The sequence below is a fragment of the Danio rerio genome, chromosome 7 (assembly GCF_052040795.2).
Source record: "Danio rerio strain M-AB ecotype USA chromosome 7, GRCz13ab, whole genome shotgun sequence".
Lineage (NCBI taxonomy): Eukaryota > Metazoa > Chordata > Actinopteri > Cypriniformes > Danionidae > Danio > Danio rerio.
Genome location: NC_141027.1, coordinates 17,574,979 through 17,594,352, shown reverse-complemented (window position 1 = coordinate 17,594,352; position 19,374 = coordinate 17,574,979). Strand labels below are relative to the sequence as shown.

The 19,374-nt window shown below is 33.4% G+C and overlaps 3 protein-coding genes across 9 annotated transcripts in view; 1 reads left to right on the top strand and 2 right to left on the bottom strand.

Moving 5' to 3' along the window:
- The window catches only part of nitr3d (novel immune-type receptor 3d), a 150,558-nt gene that overhangs the window by 80,911 nt on the left and 50,273 nt on the right, over positions 1–19,374 (top strand). The window lies entirely within an intron of this gene.
- On the bottom strand, positions 1,437–5,871 carry nitr1d (novel immune-type receptor 1d). 2 transcript variants are annotated; one of them, XM_087258698.1, is made up of 7 exons: positions 5,668–5,871; positions 5,510–5,585; positions 5,079–5,429; positions 4,658–4,999; positions 4,295–4,402; positions 4,168–4,190; positions 1,437–4,029 (listed from the first exon to the last, which is right to left on the bottom strand). In XM_087258698.1, exons 1-7 carry the CDS (start codon positions 5,668–5,670, stop codon positions 3,919–3,921), a joined length of 1,014 nt encoding a protein of 337 aa, XP_087114824.1. In that variant the 5' UTR covers positions 5,671–5,871; the 3' UTR covers positions 1,437–3,918. The 2 variants fall into 2 exon arrangements, with proteins under 2 accessions (XP_087114824.1, NP_938163.1); NM_198349.1 differs by lacking the exon at positions 5,668–5,871 and having other exon boundaries at positions 3,915–4,029; positions 5,510–5,576.
- nitr1c (novel immune-type receptor 1c) lies at positions 15,613–17,970 on the bottom strand. Of its 3 annotated transcripts, none has more exons than XM_087259960.1 (7): positions 17,942–17,969; positions 17,780–17,861; positions 17,333–17,683; positions 16,902–17,243; positions 16,343–16,450; positions 16,216–16,238; positions 15,613–16,079 (listed from the first exon to the last, which is right to left on the bottom strand). In XM_087259960.1, the coding sequence occupies exons 1-7, from the start codon at positions 17,942–17,944 to the stop codon at positions 15,957–15,959; spliced, it is 1,032 nt and encodes a 343-aa protein (XP_087116086.1). In that variant the 5' UTR covers positions 17,945–17,969; the 3' UTR covers positions 15,613–15,956.

The window sequence follows — 19,374 nt, the reverse complement described above, 5'->3', positions numbered from 1 at the left end:
CGTCCCTGATATAGTTTGATAATTTATTAATCATTTAAATTGCAATTAGGTGTAAAGCTCAAAAATAACCAGTTGGTCTCTAAAATTTAATCTAATACATGCTAAAGCTATCTTCATTTGTATTCAAACTGCCTTAATCTGTTAACATCTCAGAATATTTTGTTTAGAGTTTCATAACTTTTTGGACCCTATCATGCACCCAGCACAATAAGGCGCAAGACGTGTTTGCCCCGACTTGTTGCTATTTTCAGATCAACGCAACCTTAATTTTCCTGTTTTCTGCCACATTGTTTAAATAGCAAATCCATTTCCGCCACTTTATAGACTCATGGGAGTTCTGGTCTAGAAAAGAGGTGTGTTAAGGCGAATTGTTGGCACTTTGCTATTTTGAGGAGCTAAAATACTATGCAATTGACCAGCTGAAAACATGTCTGCAGCGCAGAGCGTCTTAGTTGTGTCTCGCTTACACATTGCTTAAAACACACAGGATGTACAGCAATACACAAATATATTAACAAATGAAAAATAATTAAAGGAATAAAATATTGCAAAAATTATTTTCTACATAAATATAAAAACCACTGCCTCCATGCCTTCATCTCTGGGTGCTTTTTTCAGTTTATTTATGACAGTTTGCTTTTGTATAATGTTATCATTATTAGTATTATTATTTATTATATGCAAATTTACATTTGATTTATAAAAAAAGCTTAGATTTGCCCACCTGTCATGTTTTGGACCATATGGGGCAGCATGTGTATTTGGATATAACTCAGTTTTTTGACCACACAACGTTATTATTGTTCGTTTATTCGTTTGTTGGAGATTAGGACTGAATTTAGAAATAGTTTTGAAACAAATCTTTGCGCTTAACAAACAAAATTAATTAGGTAGGCTAATGGATGTCTGTGCATACAACACATTTTCTTATCCACAAAAGAGAGAAAGAGAAAGTGAAAGTAAAGAAGCTGATTGGAGGCTCATTCTTTATCCTCGCGCTGCAGATGCTCTGTTTAAATTTTGTCTCTCTAGTGAATTGTTCAGTTTTTCCACTTACAAATCTGCCATGTAAATAGCAAATGTGCCATGGTGCAACTGACTCTTAAAGGGAATGGGAGATGAGACTCTGATTGGTTTTATCTCAAAACACCCAGAACTCATAAAGAGAATAAGCTCAACCCTGTTAGACCATGCACCGTGGTGCAGAGCATATTTATCTCTACTTAAAATAGCAAAAGAAGATTCGGGCATGCCCTTAAGGCTTTTGCACCCTCCACTTTAGACTTTGCACCTAGATCATTAAAATAAAGCCCATAATGTTTATTGTTTCTGATTTATGCCACTGCCTTACCTCAATATTGAACAGTTACAAGGTATGATTGGGGAATGGACCTTTTGCGTTGTACTGTATATGTGTAAAAACTTTTCTGAGTGTAGTGTTTTAAACATTTTATTTCATTTATTGACTTTGGGTCATGTGGAGACACTGCTTGTGGAGATCTATCACATGACCATACAGTATGTTGTGGGGAAATTATACATGTTTTTGAAAAATTGGTTAAAAAAAATCAGATTTGTCATAATGTTAAAAAAAAATCATTTAATACTTTAATAGAAAACGTTTTTCATGAATTTTATGAATATTCAAAAGAGCAGAGTTTATTTGAAAACATGTAAAACACTAAATTTATCCAAGTGTGGAGAGTAAACACTGATTTCAAATTGGGCTTTTACGTTTTCTGATGTTGTGATTGCTCTGCAGATAAAATACTACACTTTCATTTTCAAGCTGATCCTGACATCAAAACTTTACCGTTAATATTGTAGTCTTTTGAATTATGGGAAATTGTAAACAGAAGATATATTTTAGTTAAGAGTCAACTATACAGCATAATCTTTTATGAAATTTTGATTGAGAAATTTGCTAAATTAGAATGCTTCTTTTTAATTTAACTGAGTGCTAACCATTGACTAATATGCAATTCAGTAATGATGACCATCGCTTTAAGCAATTCTGACACTTACTTTTGATCATTATTAAGTTTAGAATGCACCAATTTACTGTAGTCATTGAAATACCAGTAAACTAAACAGAGCTAATTGTATTCGCTAATATGTTTTTAAGCTGTAGCCCCTCTTAGGTCCTGTCTATCTTTGCTCTCTAGAAATATATCTTCATTTTATAAATTAGTTTTCTCTCTTTTCATTAAAAAAAAAAAAAAACTTTATCAGCTATTGAATTTAGCATTCAACAACTTACCAGATAAATGTGTACTAGCACATAACTTTTTTATAAGAACCAGGATTTATCAGAGTTAAAAGACTAATTAGAAAAAAAGTCAATTGCTATCATAACTGTAACTGGAGTTGCAAACTCCACGAGAAAATTAACATGCAATCACTGACATGCAATATAAATACATACAGTTAAAAGTAAAATTATTAGCACTCCTGTAATTTCTTTATATTATTATTTTTCTTCCAAATATTTCTCAAGCGTTGTTTAAGAGCAAGGGCATTTTCACAGTATTTACTATAATATTTTTTTCTTCTTGAGAAAGTTATTTCTCAAGAAATAAAAGGCTGGAATAAAAGAAGCTTTTAATTCCTTTTAAAATGTAAGGTCAATACTATAAGCCTTAAATATAAAATATACAAATTTTTTCATTTGTCAAAACAAACCAATGTTATCCAAAGACTTAATGTCTAATTAACCTATTTTGTCTAGTTAACCTAATTTACTTAATTAAGCCTTTATGTTGTACTTTAAGCTAAATTCTAGTACCTTACTAAATAAGTAGAAAAATATTATTCACCGTCACTATGGCTGTTACGAACCCCAGTTTTTTAAGGCTCGTCTAGGGAAGGGTTTAGCAAAATAAAAGGACACGGAACTAAGAAGAATACAATTCTCTATTTGTTTAGAGACCAGAAAAGTGTCCTCTCAACTTAAGGTGGCAGCAAAAAGATAAATCATTAATTAAACAATATATCTCAGTCAAAACAATTACTTAAACAAACATAACAAAACTTAAACCATAGAAAAAACATAGATCAAGTATAAATAAAGCATAGATCAAATAAACGGCAACAACACCAGGATGGCTTCTTAGCAGCGGCTGCACAAGTCGTGCCCAGAAGTCTCAGACCTTCATCTGGGCAAGATACGTAGAGATTCTCAACAAATACAGGTCATACTCTCAAGAGAGACAAGATTGGGAGGATCAGTCAGACTTGCTGGAAAACAAGAGCCACCCCGACACACACACAGCTTCCACTTATAAAGGCAACAAGCCGAATTACCGGCAGGTGCAAGGCGGAGCCAGCCTCAAAGAAAAGAAACAGCAATAAGTAAAAATCAACAAACTCCAAAGCAACACAATAAAGATATTTATAATAATAATAATATTTAGAAGAAGAAGAAATAAACAATAAATCGTGACAATGGCAAAGACAAAATAAACTAGTTATTAGAAATTAGTTATTTAAACTGTTTAACAATGTGCTGAAAAAATCTTCTATCATTACACAATACTTATTGTTTTTAAAAAAAAGTTATTTCTTATAGAATGCACATTTATTTTTTAGCGGGTGCAAATAAAGGATAATACACAAGATTTTTAAGATGTAAAATGAAAAGCTTTATAGTTTGATGTTCCAAAGTTTTCTCTAAAACACAACAGTGTGTCAAATAACATTCATGCAATGATCTCCAAATACTGTTCTCCAAATATTGGCTCAAAAACCCACACTTTAGCATGTTTTTTTAGCAAATTCAAATATCTAACAGCAAATATACAGTACAAAATCAAATAATACAATACAATCAAATAATTGCAATATGGCCATAATTTTTATCTTGCAATAACATTTGATGACTTTTTCAGCATTATAGAAGTTTCTCTAAACCTCTGAATATTACTGGTGTGATCTGACCTGTGCATACAGAGACTGATCTTGCGTGTTTTTTGGTCTGGCTCTTTTAGGGTTACTAAAAGTAATGGCTGCATAATTCAGGTGGTCTTCATCCTAACATCAACAGAAAATATAAAAGAAACTTCAGGAAGTGTGATATGTGATATGACTTAATAAACATCAAATCTAAAAGATTTTAAGAAAAGTTTGAGAAGTTCTTGTAATTGATAAACAACATAGTGAAGTACTTACTTGAGTTGCTTGAGCCGCAGATGCTTAAAAAATCAAGAAACAGTCTGTTTATTATAAATAGCAGTCATGTGTTATTTTACATTTTACAATTGCTTTATATTAAGAATTTGTATTCATAAAGTCTTACTTTTAATCTGACTTCTACAGAGTTGGATTCCCAGAAAAACAACAAGGGCCAAAAATACGATATTTGTAATTCCAGAAGCAAGAAGAGCAGGATTAAAATCACATCTTTCTGTAACAAAATTTAAACTAATTTTAATTTCTAAACATTTTTACTTGACGAGTTTAGTATCACATCTTCAGATATGAATGCAAGTTTTCATAACATTTTTACATTTATTCTATTATTTATCCATTTGTCTACATATTCCTTTTCATTTGGATATAGTTCTTTAGATATCTTCTTGTACATTGGTCAGTTCCGTATCATGTCATAGTTTATGAATCAAATGTTTTTTCACGTATATTTGTTTCACCTTCATCTTACCTTTAATATTTAGCTGAGTTCCTCTTCCAAGCAGAATTTCTCCACATGCGGCCACAGCACAGTAGTAAATGCCAGAATCAGAGCGACTGATGTTGTTCTTGTGGAGACTGTAGACACAGCTCTGTGTTTGAGACTCAGTGCTGTTCTTACAGCGGCCATTTCTCTCTCCTTTGGTGTAAAGCACTCCTTCAGAGTCTCCTGAGCTTTGCTTGAACCAGTAGACTCTGTGATCTCCTGCACAGCTCTCAGTGAAGATGCTGCACTGCAAATGCACTGAATCTCCTGGATCAACAGCGTCTATCAAAGACTGATGAAGAGTTGTGTTTCTGTCTGCGGCTTCGTCTTCACAAATAAAGAAATGGTCAGGATTAAAATTAGCTACCACAAAGCAAACAGCCCGAAAATAATAGACATAACTTACCTCTGACAAGTAAACGAGTTCCTGAACCCATTCCAGTGGCCTGATATGATGAAACTACACAGTAATATGTTGCAGAGTCTGACGGCTTTGTCTTTACAATTGTCAAATTAAAATAAAAATCTCCTTTGTTAACATTAAAACGATTTGTTTTCTCAAAGTTGTGATTCCAGCTTGGCTTTTGACTTTCATATAAAGACACAATTTGTAGGGATTTTCCATTATTCGCCTGTTTAAACCATGCTTTTGTTGATTGTACTAACCATGGGAATGTGCAGGTAAAGTTCACATCCCAGTCAGCGTCAACTATTTTTACATTATCTTCCTGAACAACATCAAAATCAGTCGAGCAGACTGCAAAGCAAAAAAAGTTGAAATTGTTATATAGTTTAAATTGGATTGATTAATATTTTATAAGACATTTAGATATTTACATATAGTTGAGGAAAGCAACAAAAAAAAGTAATATCTCATTATCAGTCGTCTTCCAAAACTATCCTTTGAATTCACCTAGAAAAATAGAGAACAAATAATCAAGCTTTCAATCCATTTACACCTGCTGAACAAGGAAGATGATTGTGTCCTTCCTTACCATGTGTTCATCAGCTCCTTCTTCAGTCAACTGACACTCTAATGCAGTTTCACCTTAACTTTCATGCTTTTATCACACCACGTACCACATCAGAATGACTAAAAACATTCTAACACAAACATCTTTCCATTACTCTTTCACATATATTAAGACAAAGCGTAAACATTGCAGCTTAAACTGTCCACTCTCAAACCTTTACACAATGTTGTTTCAGTTCTTCAAAGTACAATGTTGCTTACCAGAAAAAAGCAGGAAATAAGATGAATATAACCAATAGAAACTCTCTCAAGAGCCTCAAAGTTCCTGTCTTTGAGTTTGCAAGATATCTTTACATCTTAAATAAGGATATTTGTTGTTGGCTGAGCATGAAGTTGAGTATCTGTCTGATCTTGAAAAGGCACTAATCTGTTTTTTTTTTTGTAGTCTTAGTTAACCCCATTTGCTTTTAAGTGTTAAAACACAAACGCATCAAGATGAATTTTTTTTTTCTTTAAATCTAGAGGCTTACATCATTATTTTGATATTTAATATGCTTGTATATTCATAGCAGAAAATATTTTGAGGGCCATCAGTTTATTCACAATTCTTACGGCTTTTTAGTCTGCTAAATTAAATGTTTGTGTATATAGTGATCTAGTGGAAATTAGTTTGTCTGACATCAGATACTTTCTGAGTTCTTCATGATCCAGAAATTTTTATTCATAGAGTATGAAGTAATATGGTAGTTTAATTGAAAATCAGATACTACATCTGGTAGGTTGTTAGTATCACACGTCCTACCAGTGCCAGTTGTGTCCCTTCTCTTTGTTCACAAATGATCTCCTGTGGCCTAATGGGATAGTAAAGTGGATCTTTCGTTGCTGTGTCCTGTGCACTGCAATATGTGACCTCATTCAGAGCTTACGACTCTATGCAGCTCCTTTTCTGTTATGATTGGCAGATGGGAACTGCTATGCTATGGGTGGAAATGCTATGTTCCTTCGCCACAGTGATTGCATCTTAGCTGACAGCTATAGTTAGGCTTCTTCAGCTAGAAACGTTGCTTTGTGATGCTTTGCTGGCATTCTTATTTACAACTGATTGTGATTGCTGCTAGCTGTGTGCATTGGTGCTACCCATTCATTGGCATTTCATTGGCCCATTTTATTTCTCTTCTTGAGGGTTACATAGTAACCGTTTTATTCACATCTTAGCCAGCTTGAACTACTTGTACATTATCCAAACAACATCAAAATCCATTGAGCAGACTGCAAAATAAATTGAGACCGTAAGGCATAGACAAATTCTAATAAACATTGTTAATTTATATTCCTAATACATACCTCTAAGCAGATCTTCTGTAAATCACAAACCCAGACACGTTTTATGTTTTAGCAGTAATATATGCTAAAGAAGTCTAACTTTGATTAAAATCTCCTTTGTTTTTCAATAAAAATGTCACTTATAAAGTCACAGTTTAGAGAATCAACTTTGTCTCAGTTTTCACACCTCTGTCTGCATAGTCTAACATGTGACACCTCAACTTTCCCTCAGTACTAAAGTACAAGAAAGGAAAGCCTTATCTATGAACTGCAGACAGATCTACATTAGGGCTGGACAATATTTCAATATCAATATATATCGCAATATAATTCTTTTCAGTAACTTTGAGTTTTAAACTCAATTCTGGTATTTTGCTATAAATTTGCATATATATATATATATATATATATATATATATATATATATATATATATATATATATATATATATATATATATATAATTATTATTATTATTGTTATTATTATTAATATTTGTAAAAATTACATATTTCATGCTTTGTTTATTCTCCACAAATAAACCTGTAGCAAATTATAATAATAATGTAGATTAACTTGCACGCATATCTACATTAATAATCTGTAACAAATTATAATGTAGATTAAACTGCTCGCATATCTACACCATTATTGCTGTAATAATTAGATTAAGGTTATTCTTCCCGCGCGTTTCCCGCCATTATAATGTTGCGAGTTAAGATTTAGATTTCGATGCTCGCGTACCTTTCTGGACCATTATATAGCGGACTAGCTTGGCTGGAGGAAGATTAATTTGAACGGGGCTTCAAATGAATCGACTCTTTAGATCCGAACAAACGAATCGTCCAGCAATGCTATCAAAATAAAAACACATAAAGTTTAAGCAGGGTAGCAAGATCAAAGTTTAAGACATTAGATTCATTAATATACACAGGCACCTTTCTTTATACAAAATTAAACTTTATTGACTAATCTAACAGAAACTAACACCTAACACAAACACACATTCATACAAGCATAGGGAAGAGTAACTAACATGAAGTTAGAGGTTGAGAGGATGTAATGATGGGAAGACCTCGGATTTTGTAAGAACAAACCAAGCAAACCAAACATAAACAAATTCAAAATAACCCTTCTATTGTCTCTTTAGGGTTGAGTTTAGCTCACACCAGTTTAGATGTTGGAAGAGAGGTGATACTTGGGGTTGCTCTGAAGACGGGAGAAAGAGAGAGAGAGAGAGTTGCTTCCTTTTGAGCCAGGAGAGAGAGAGGTTGAACAGAGAGGGGTGCGAAGAGCTCCCAGGCAGCGTGTTTCAGGGCAGAGAGAAGTTTTGAACAGAGAGGGGCATTGCTTTCGGTCCCACACTTATATAGGGCAGGTTCGGATCCACCCTCCATGAAAAGTTGACCCATTAGAAGCTAACTTCCTGGAATAATAATTTTACGGCTCTTTGTCCGAGGCAGAAGAATTTGCATAGGCAAATTTTATACAAATTGGGACAGAAATGTTAAAGTCTCTTAAAATGTTAATATGTTGCACTCTTATTAAAATAAAATGTCAACGATCAATTAGTACAGCGAGTGAGCTTTTCGGAAAGTCCAAACTTGAACCGCTTATGAGTTCGTTTGGCTTTGGTGGAGTCAGACATATGACTCCAAAACACATGATTAAACATAAAGAGAGTAAAGTTTATGTGAAAACATCAGTCTTAGACAAGCAGCTTAAAGAGTCCTGTTCATTCTTTGTTTAATGCCGCATGGCACATTCCTTTTGGGTCGTAAATACCTTGAAATCAGGTTTCGAGTCTTCTCTGGGCAAAGTTGGCTTGGTTGTGAAATAAAAAGCAAAATAGTTATGTGTCTGGTCAGCCATATTCGTTACATATTATTATTATTATTATATTTGTAAGATCTTGTACATTGTATCATTTGTTACTGAGTGACCGTCAGAAAGAGCGTGATGTACGTCATCACGCAAGTGACATCACAGACAAGTTGCCAGCGCTCGGCACAGCAGTTGTTTAGCTCCGTCGCAGAAAGTTTGCCCTGAAGTGTGCCCTGAAAACAGATGTGAATGAACAAGCTTCCACAAGTAAGAATGCAGATGAAGTGGTTGATGAGAGAGGAAACACCAATGCAGTGGTGTGAAAGTGGTTCGGCTTTTTAAGTTCTGATAAACATTTCTAGTTTCGGTTCTCTGCAAAATGTGCGGGAGAGGTGCCCACTAGCATCGGGAACACATCAAATCTTTTCCACCTGATAGCACATACTGAGAGTCACAAGCAATGACAGAAGATGAGGCATCATAAACGTTTAAGCTAACCTGTCGCCTCACCCCCTTCCACCTAACCCTAACACCAAAATCAGCGGTCAGAAGAGAAGGCTATGAAGCAAACAAATGGATATGAGGCACCGTGTAGGATTTAAATCGAACTTCGCTTATCAACACGCGCATATACACCTATAAATTACTCCCATATAAACCTATACTATTGAATGTTCAGTAATTTCTCAGCTGCCTAGGAATTAAACAAATAAGAGAATCGTTAGTTTTGTCAGTGGTAGATTTAGTTTATTCATCAATACAATGAAAAAATGTCTAGCATTTAATTCCGTCTAATTGTAGGACTGAGAATGAAAAATAATTAACTTGCGCATTAGGTAAAGCAATAGCATTAACCAGTGCAGGATTATTTTGCCAGATAAATAGCAAATAGCTTTAATTGTCTACAGGGAAAAGTATCAAATAAATATTTATTGTTGCAGTTTATGGAATAATACAAAAATTGTATGTGACTCAATTTTTCATAAATCAATTTTATTTAATTACAGAACAATACTAAAAATGTTTATGTGCATATGGGAATCATACGATAGCCTCAACATTTGGTCCTGGAAAGCTTTTAGACAAATTGAATAATAAAGAGTTCCAAAATAATACAGAATTCCAAAATAAGTGTAAAAACTGCACATTAAACAGCACATTAAAACACATAACATTTAAAATAAAATACATCTGTACTTACAGAGATTTGTGATAAAAGATCATGTTGTGGTGTCGAAGAGATCAGTTTGGCTAATAAATCTTCTCTTCTCCTTTCTAGTGGATGATGGATATAATGTAACAAAATATAAAAATAAATATTAATTATTGCAACATTTATAATTACCGCATTTATGTATACAGATCAACAAAATGTTATGGATTTACTTGTTTGCAGTCAATTAAAAGCTTGGATTCAGGTGCAAAAAAGGCCCTCCCTCTATGTGCACATCTCATATAGCAGTTGCACGGCTGGGAGAAATCTGTGAAAGGCAGTATTACAAAGCATTTACATGGGTGCTGCCAACACACACACTCACACATACCACAGGTAACACACAAGTAGGTTTTTCATCAAATGAGGTTTTTCACCACATGTATGTGCACGCACACACACACACACACACACACACACACACACACACACACACACACACACACACACACGGTTTTTCTATCTTGGTGAGGATAGGAGGAGTTTATAGATGTCTGTTGTTTTTTCTATCACCTTAATGATATTGTCTATGGGTCTAACCATACCTCTACCCCTAAACCCAACCCTCACAGAAATACATGTAAATCATTAGATACTAGGCACCAGTTGCATATTAGCATTTTTAATTTGTGTGAGCCAGTGAAATGTTCTTACTGGTTCAGTAAGTCATAATTAACTTTTTACTGTAAGTTAGGACAGTTGAGCCTTTACAAGTATAGCCCACACAAACACAGACACACCCAAGCACACACAAACACACACAGTATATAACTGTCATTAACAGTGTCATCATATTTTATAATTTACATAATTACACCGTGGCCGTGTAACAGTTAGGCACATACACTGAAGAGATAGAGATTCATGTTTGGTGGCATAATAATTGCTAAGTGTACAATGTGTGCACATTTCCACTCAAATCAAGTAACCTATTGTGTTTAGAAATATTGTGGTACTAAAGCATTAATCAATAACCTAATGTATGCAGCTTATTAATGCCTATGCACAGTGTTTTACTTCCACAGATGCAAAATGCAACATATTTCTCAAAATGAAAAAGAAATTCAGTACAGAGCCTATGCTTTTCCCCCTCAATACTCAATATTGATACTCAATAATATGCACATTTAGATAGCAGATAAATATCAAAATGTAAAAAAGTGTATCATTTAAACAATATATCATATGTTAAAAACAAGTGTGATTGGCAGGTGGTTAGGGTGGCAAATGTTGCATAATTTATACAGTAGTTTACATTGAGTTATGTTATGTTATGACCCTGGAATGTTCAGATATAATTTTTTTGCCTGAGGTTCTTTCTACCAAAAAAAAAAAAAAAAACACAGACTTTGCCTCATTCAACATTTGTCAGAACATGAGACCAACAAATCAGAAGGCAGAAACAAAATAGATCATTTCCTGTAGACTGACTGACAGGAAGAAGCTGCTCAGTACAGACTTAGAACTGATGAGGTGAACTGCAGCGGATAAACTTTTCTCAAACATACAGTATTAGACATTACTGACAGCACTCGACAGATTCAAATAATAGAGTTTGGATATTTTAAAAATAAAGTCCCTCTTTTGAAATACAATACTATATTTGTATAATATGTAATGACTTTTTATTACTTTTAATTGATTTTAGGTGAATGAAAATTTTAAAGTTGTCGAATTGTGTTGTGTAAATTAGTTGTATGCTCTAATTTATAGTATGTGCAGTGTTTTGCCTGTTTGTTAACAGATTAAATAGACACTTCAAGCTTTATGCTCAGATGTGTTTGTTTACCTTTGTGCTTTTGCATGCATCACTTGCATGCATGCCCTTTGTGCACGGTGCACTTTGAGCATTTTCCAACCACAGGACTGACCAGCTAGTGTGTTCACACCTTTCTCTGAGTCAACGTTACACACACACCCACACACCACTCACTACATTAGTCAAATAAATTACTGCTTGGTGACATACTGAATGGTAACAGTTTATTTTTGTATCATAAACTATAAACGCGCTCAGCTGAACTAACTGGTTATATATGCATTGAGCGAAACAGGCTATTTTTTAAGTTACTGTCTGCTGTTTATACTGTACTTTTAAAATGGATGTGCTCTATTAAATGTGTTTAATTAGTAAAATTGAAGCATTCAGAAAATAAAATGCAGACTTTACCCATAATATACAGTATTTCAAAGTCTTTATTAATTTAGTGTGTTGTTTTTAAATGCATTCTATTATGCTGCAGGCCTCACCCTCATTGTGTCATTGTGGAGTTTTTGCAGAAATTTTCCACTAGAGGGGTCTCACTGACCACTTATTAATAACACTGGGATTCACCTCTCAAATATGCAGGCTCTCTTTATAAAAACATGAAGCAGTCTAATGATGTACCACAATGTGATTGAGTAATATCTTAAATTAACTAAAGAGTAAAGATAATTAACATGCAGATGATTCACAATCTTACTTTTGATTGTATTAGTCATGAAATAAAATTGAAATTAATAACAGCCTCACTAATAATGTGAAGCAGTGATATGCAAAGTTCAGTTTCAATTATATATATATATTTTTTTCATTTTTATTGTTACAAAAAAAAGTGTATTTTTACATTATATATTTACTTGGTTATGGATCACAAGGTGTTGAAAATAAAATTCAGCAATATTTATTAATGTGCAAATAAATTAACAATTCCTTTTCAATATATGACAATAATTTACTGACTTTTTAACTGATGTAGATGTAAATTATAAAAGTCAACAGTGTGTGTTTGTACAGTAGCACATATCAGTCAATATGACAGCAAAATATTGCACAAAAATGGTCTCTATTAACATGTGGTATTTCAGTACCATGGACAGCGATTTCTTTCTAAACTTCAGACATTTAAAACAGTTGATCTAAAATTTATATACCTCCAAGCAAAGTTCTTTTGAAGCTTGTACAACTATTTGCCCAGAAATATGATGACAATCCGTGATAAACTCTTTGAAAATGCCAACAGGACAGCAACTGTATTCTAAGATGTCCAAAAACTTTGAGGAAAATTTTGGAAATTGAAAAAAGTAGGAAAAGAAAAAATTGCAATCATTGTATTACACATATAAACTGCATGTACTTGTGTGAGTCTGTACAGCAGTTTATTTATAATCTCACTATCATTGTAGACAGTCATATCATTCATTTTAGCATAGACTTAATTCTAATGAAGTCATGCTTGGCTTACTAACAATAATCTCACTCAAGATTGTTATTTCAGTACCACGGACAGAGATTTTAAAAACAATTTTGGCACACTTTTTAATTGCGATGTGGTCTGCAAATTAGTTTTCACACAGAGTGTCTCAATAGATACTACTACAGTATATAAGCAAAACTAGTCAATTCATGCTAAACTTGTCCATCTGTGTGATCCACCTGACACAAAACAGAAATTAATGTTGCTACATTCAACCACACAGTAACATATCTGTAATGTAAAAACAATGATAAAGCTTTCTTCATAATGGCTTTTCACTCTGTAATACTTAACGCTGCGTTATACCTAAATCTCGTAATCCTCGGTTATTTTGCTTCATGTTTACACAGATCATAATTTATGCAGGGATCAACAGATTTTGTTGTGGTTTATAAGTATCACCTTTTGATATTCTTGTTTGCATATTTGTGGTGATAGTGTCAGTGATTATGGTTCTTGGCAAAATTGTTGAAAACTCTCAGAATGGAGTTGAAGGGCTTGAAAGGGAACACGTTTGCTATTTTTCCTGAAACAATTATACAGTACAACATGCAGTGTTCCGATAGAGAAGAGTGTTTCTACAGGTGGTTTGTCAAGCCCACTCTCCTGTGTAAAAAGCACTTCGTAAATGCAGTGTATTTATTTATTGTTTGTGAGACTGTGTCCAGTGCAAATGTGCAAAAGTGGTAAAAGTGTCGGTTAATGTCAGAGAGATGATAGAGTGTAGAAAACAGGGAGTTTGGGAAGCCCACTCAACTGTATCAGGCACACTCAGTTTGGGGTTGTTGTGTGGTGAGGTGCGGGAGAGACGAGGGGGTCCTGGTTTGATCACAGGGGTTCAGGTTTTTTTTTTAATGTTTTATGTAGTTTTTTTCTTCTTAGTTTCCAGACTGTTGTAAGTCAGTATTTTGCTGTGTTATACTTATAAATAAAACACATCTCAGTATTTTATTTCATGTGTTGACATTAGATCTTGTGGAAACTTCTGATGTTATAATTGCTAAGATTAGAATACAATGTCTGATTTCTCTTCTTTCATTTTTAATTTTAAATTATTATCAGCTAAATAAATGCCAGCTTAAATAATAATGAAAATAAATAAATAAAAATTCATTCTTCTGCTAGTAAAAAATTGAAACCAAAATTCCTTAACCATTATTCAATCATCATTTGCATATAAAACCCAAATCAGCACAGTAGAGCAGGAAGTGTCTAAACCTACAGTATATATCTGAAACTGAACCACAAACATACAATAAATGCACCATATCCTGTTTTTATGACATCATATACTATAACTACTGTAATAGCAATCTTGTACACTTAAACATACACCAGTATGTTAAGAAATTAAAATAAAGAAACTAAAATTACAGAAACCATTTCTTGGAGATATTAATTGGTTTAGTTTAATTGCTTTTGTTTTTACAGTACAGAGAGAGAGAGGGGGCAGAGTTTATGACCTCTGCTGCAGCCAGTCACCAGGGGGGCACCAACTATTTTGGCATACTATTCAGCATGTGTGAGGCACCCTTTCATCAAACCAACAGATCCCATTCCAGTGTTCTTGACCACTTGGTGGCAGTAGAGACTTTTAGTTTTGCATTTAACCGAATACGCTGCTAAAATATTGTAAGACTTTCCAGTGTGTGTCACTATTGTTTATAATATGTTTATTTTTAGAGATAGATGTTATTATGTTTCAGAGTATTTGAAGAACAAATATAGGGATGTATGTTTGAATTGTAAGTTTAAATGCAGGCACATTTATGTTGTATTTTCATAGATGTCATAGTTCTGATTTACCGCTTCTAGCCGATAGTCTGTGTCTGTGTGTAAATTAAAACGCAAGTTTCATTTTGATTCTCTCTCAGCTTGCCGGTTTATAACCTAGCTAGCTGCCAGCTACTAGTTACTTGCTACTAACAACTGTTATTAAACAAGGAAGGACGTCGAAGTTTGACAGACAAGTGTAACGTTAGTACGGCTGTCTACTTTGTGGATGAACATTGTGTATGTGAACGCAATAAAAGTTTAGCAGTGGCTCGAGTTGTATCCATCGTACTTGCCCTGAAACCCTTCCAGTGGAGAGTTTATTGAGGTAAAGTGAGTAACCTGATAAAAAACTGGACAAATATTATTAAAAGTGTTAGTGTTCCAGTGTACCACCCATGGTGCTTATTTAGATGAATACTGCAATGCTAAGTCCAAATATATGTGCTCTAAAATGTTACCGGGGAACTATATTTATACCAGGCTGGATTTATCATTAGGGATAAAAGAATAAAAACAGTGAACTGTAATGCAATTTTCATCATCATTAGTATGGGAATTAAAAATTCCACAATAATATACACATGCACGCATTTAAATAAATAAAAAAAATAAACACATTTATTTGGCAAATGCAAATGAAGGATAGTGCACACAGCTTCCCATTAAAACTGTTGTAAAATGAAATGTACTACAGCTTGATATTTCGAAAAGCAACACATTCAAATAACATTCATGCTTTGTGACCAAACATCATCTGACACAAAAATCCACACTTTTCATGTTTTTTTGTTTTCATGTTATCTAATAGCAAATATACAGTACAAAATCAAATATCACAGTAACATACAAAGATTTACAAATTGGCCATAACTTTTATCTTGCAATGACATTTGATGACTTTTTCAGAATTATAGAAGTTTCTCTAAACCTCTGAATGTTACTGGTGTGATCTGACCTGTGCATACAGAGACTGATCTTGAGTGAATTTTGCTCTGGCTCTTCTAGTGTTCAAAGGTTTCTGTCTAAAAGTAATGGATGTGTAATTCAGGCCATCTTCATCCTAATATAAAAAGAAAACAGAAAAGAAACTCCAGTTAAGAGAGGAAGCCTATGTGATATGACTTTATTTAATGAAAAAGTTTCAGATGTTTAGTATTATATATTTAATTGATAAAACGGCAAAGTGAAGTACTTACTTGAGTTGTTTGAGAAGCGGACGCTTAAAAACATCGAGAGAAAGTCTAGTTATTATAAATAGCAGTGTTATTTTAACTGTTACATTTGCTTCATATTAAGACATTAATTGTATTCATAAAGTCTTACTTTTAATCTGACTTCTACAGAGTTTGATTCCCAGAACAACAACAAGGGCCAAAAATATGATATTTGAGATTCCCAAAGCAAGAAGAACAGGATTAAAATCGTAATTTTCTGTAACAAAATTGAACTGAATTTTAATTATTGAACATTTGTAAAGTGATTATCATATAGTATCATATACTTCATGTTTCAATTATTAATATACATTTTTACATAACATGTTTACATGTGAAGAGTTTTATGTAAAAGCTTTTAAATGGCATCAAAAAAATTCTTGATGATATTTAAATTTTTAGCAATGGAAAGGTTACAAAGTAAAATAACAGCATACTATAAACACAGAAGGCTGAGTAAAAATTCCTGTCTTTTAAAGCTTTTGCATCTGGACTCTCCTTTTGTTAGATCCGATTGTTACTATCTTGTAGTATTATATTGAAATTAATTGAATAATTTTTCAAAGAGGAAAGATCAAACTAAACATTTCAACATTATAACCAGATATTTGTGATACAAATAATAGATTTATTTCTGATACAAATAATAGATTTATTGTTCATCTTACCTCTAATATTGAGTTGGGTTCCTCGTCCAAACAGTATTTCTCCACATTGATCCACAGCACAGTAGTAAATGCCAGAATCAGAGTGACTGATGTTGTTCTTGTGGAGACTGTAGACACAGCTCTGTGTTTGAGACTCGGTGCTGTTCTTACAGCGATCATTTCTCTCTCCTTTGGTGTAAATCACTCCTTCAGGGTGTCCTGAGCTTTGCTTGAACCAGTAGACGCTGTGATTTTTTGCACAGCTCTCAGTGAAGATGCTGCACTGCAAATTTACTGAATCTCCTGGATCAACAGTGTCTATCAAAGACTGATGAACAGTTGTGTTTCTGTATGCGGCTGCGTCTTCACAAACACAGAAATAGTCAGAACAAAAATAAATCAGCCACCCCAGAATAAAACAAACAAAACTTAACAACAACATAAAAATGTACCTTTGACAAGTAATCGAGTTGCTGAGCCCATTCCAATGGTTTCATATGCTGAAACTACACAGTAATATGTTGCAGAGTCTGAAGGCTTTGTCTTTAAAATGGTCAGATTAAAATAATCGTCTACTTTGGTAACATTAAAGCGATTTGTTTTCTCAAAGCTGGAATTCCACTTAAGCTGTTTTTTTAAATCTAAGGACACTATCTGTAGGTATTTTCCAACAGTTGTCTGTTTAAACCATGCTTTTGTCGATAGTACATGCCCTGGAAATATGCAGGTAAAATTTACATCCCTGCCAGCTTCAACTATTTTTACATTGTCTTCCTGAACAACATCAATACCAGTGGAGCAGACTGCAAATAAAACAAAAAACAGTTGAAAAGAATTGAATTATATAATGGTTACTGTATTTTAATTATTATTTAAAAAAAAGACATCTAGGTATTTACATATAGTTGAGGAAAGCAACACAATGAAGTAATATCTCATTATCAGTCGTCCCTCAAAATGATCCTTGTGCTTTGAATTCCCCTATAAAAGGTGAACAAATGAGCATGCTATCAATCTATTTACTCATGCTAGAAAATAAGAGTAGATGAATGTGTCCTCACCATGTGTCCATCAGCCTCTTCTTCAGACAACTGAGGCTCTAATGCACTTTCACCTTAACTTTTATACTTTCACACCACATACCACAGCAGAATGACTAGAAAAAATCGAAACCCACCATCCTTCCATTTCTCTCAACAAAACCCTCTCTCATTTATTAATAGATGTATTAATTTTAAACGCTTAGTTAACTGTTTACCTTAAAATGGTTACTCTCAAAACTGTAAATAATATTCTTTTAGTGCTTTAAAAATGTATTATGTGGTTTACCACTGGAAAAAGCAGAAAGTAAGGGCTTCAAATTTCCTGTTTTTGATGATAAGCATTAAATGGATGAATCTTTGCAGTTTAAAGAAGGGGGTTGACAAATGGCTGGACATAAAGTATTTTCAATCGATAAATCCATGGTGTGTGTTTTGTGTGGCGTTCACTCCTGCCTGTAATTTTTAAAATACACATTTGAACACTTTAAGACAAAATAAAACCCAGTATATTGTGTTTAAAGGGTTTTTAATTTCCAACATATCAAAATCTATAGGTAATAAGCTGTTTTGTTCCTTTGAGTATGGGTCGTTTTTATGGGCAGTCCAGTTGAAGTAAATGCCCACTTCTATGATTAGATAACAGTTCTGCATAGTAAACTGGCTTTCAACTCCCTTGTCAGCTAGCATGGGAGATTGAATGCTAATTGTGAAATTGACAAAACATCAGAATCTTTTAGTTTGCATTCACTATCGAATATTACTGGTGTTAAAAATGACATTCCATGACGTCAGTCTTGAGATAGGACTCTACGATTTAGCATATGTTTTTGAATGTGATCAGGGTGTGATGTCAACTTTTCAATTATATAAATGTAATATTGTTGCATGAGTGTCCAAGGTTACAGACCTTCTTTTTGAATGATTTAAAATATTTGTCAATTTTGAGAGTTCGTGCAATACTGTATAACAAACAAAACATCTAAAATAAAGAAAACAGAGGAAAACCTTCCTTGACTTATAAAATGTGAAGTTCTTCATATAAATTATAGCCTGAAAGAAAACACTTTAAGTAAAAAACTAACTTGATGGGAGAATAAGCACAGTTGTTAGAAAACTCTTAAGCAAACATATTACCTTAAATATTGGCTTAATTGAACTACTTTAATTAAATGAGCCATATTCATTAATACATTAATTAACATTTATTCTGGTGTATGTTCACCTTTAGGAAGGTTTCTATGCAAATCTTATAAATGAAACCCCAGGTGTTTGGTGAGAATTTGAATGTTAAAACTTAAAATCCAATGTCAACCTGCTGAACATTCATTCATTCATGCATTCATTCATTCATTCATTCATTCATTTTCTTTTTGGCTTAGTCCCTTTATTAATCTGGGGTCACTACATCGGAATGAACTTATACTGCATATTTTTACGCAGCGGATGCTCTT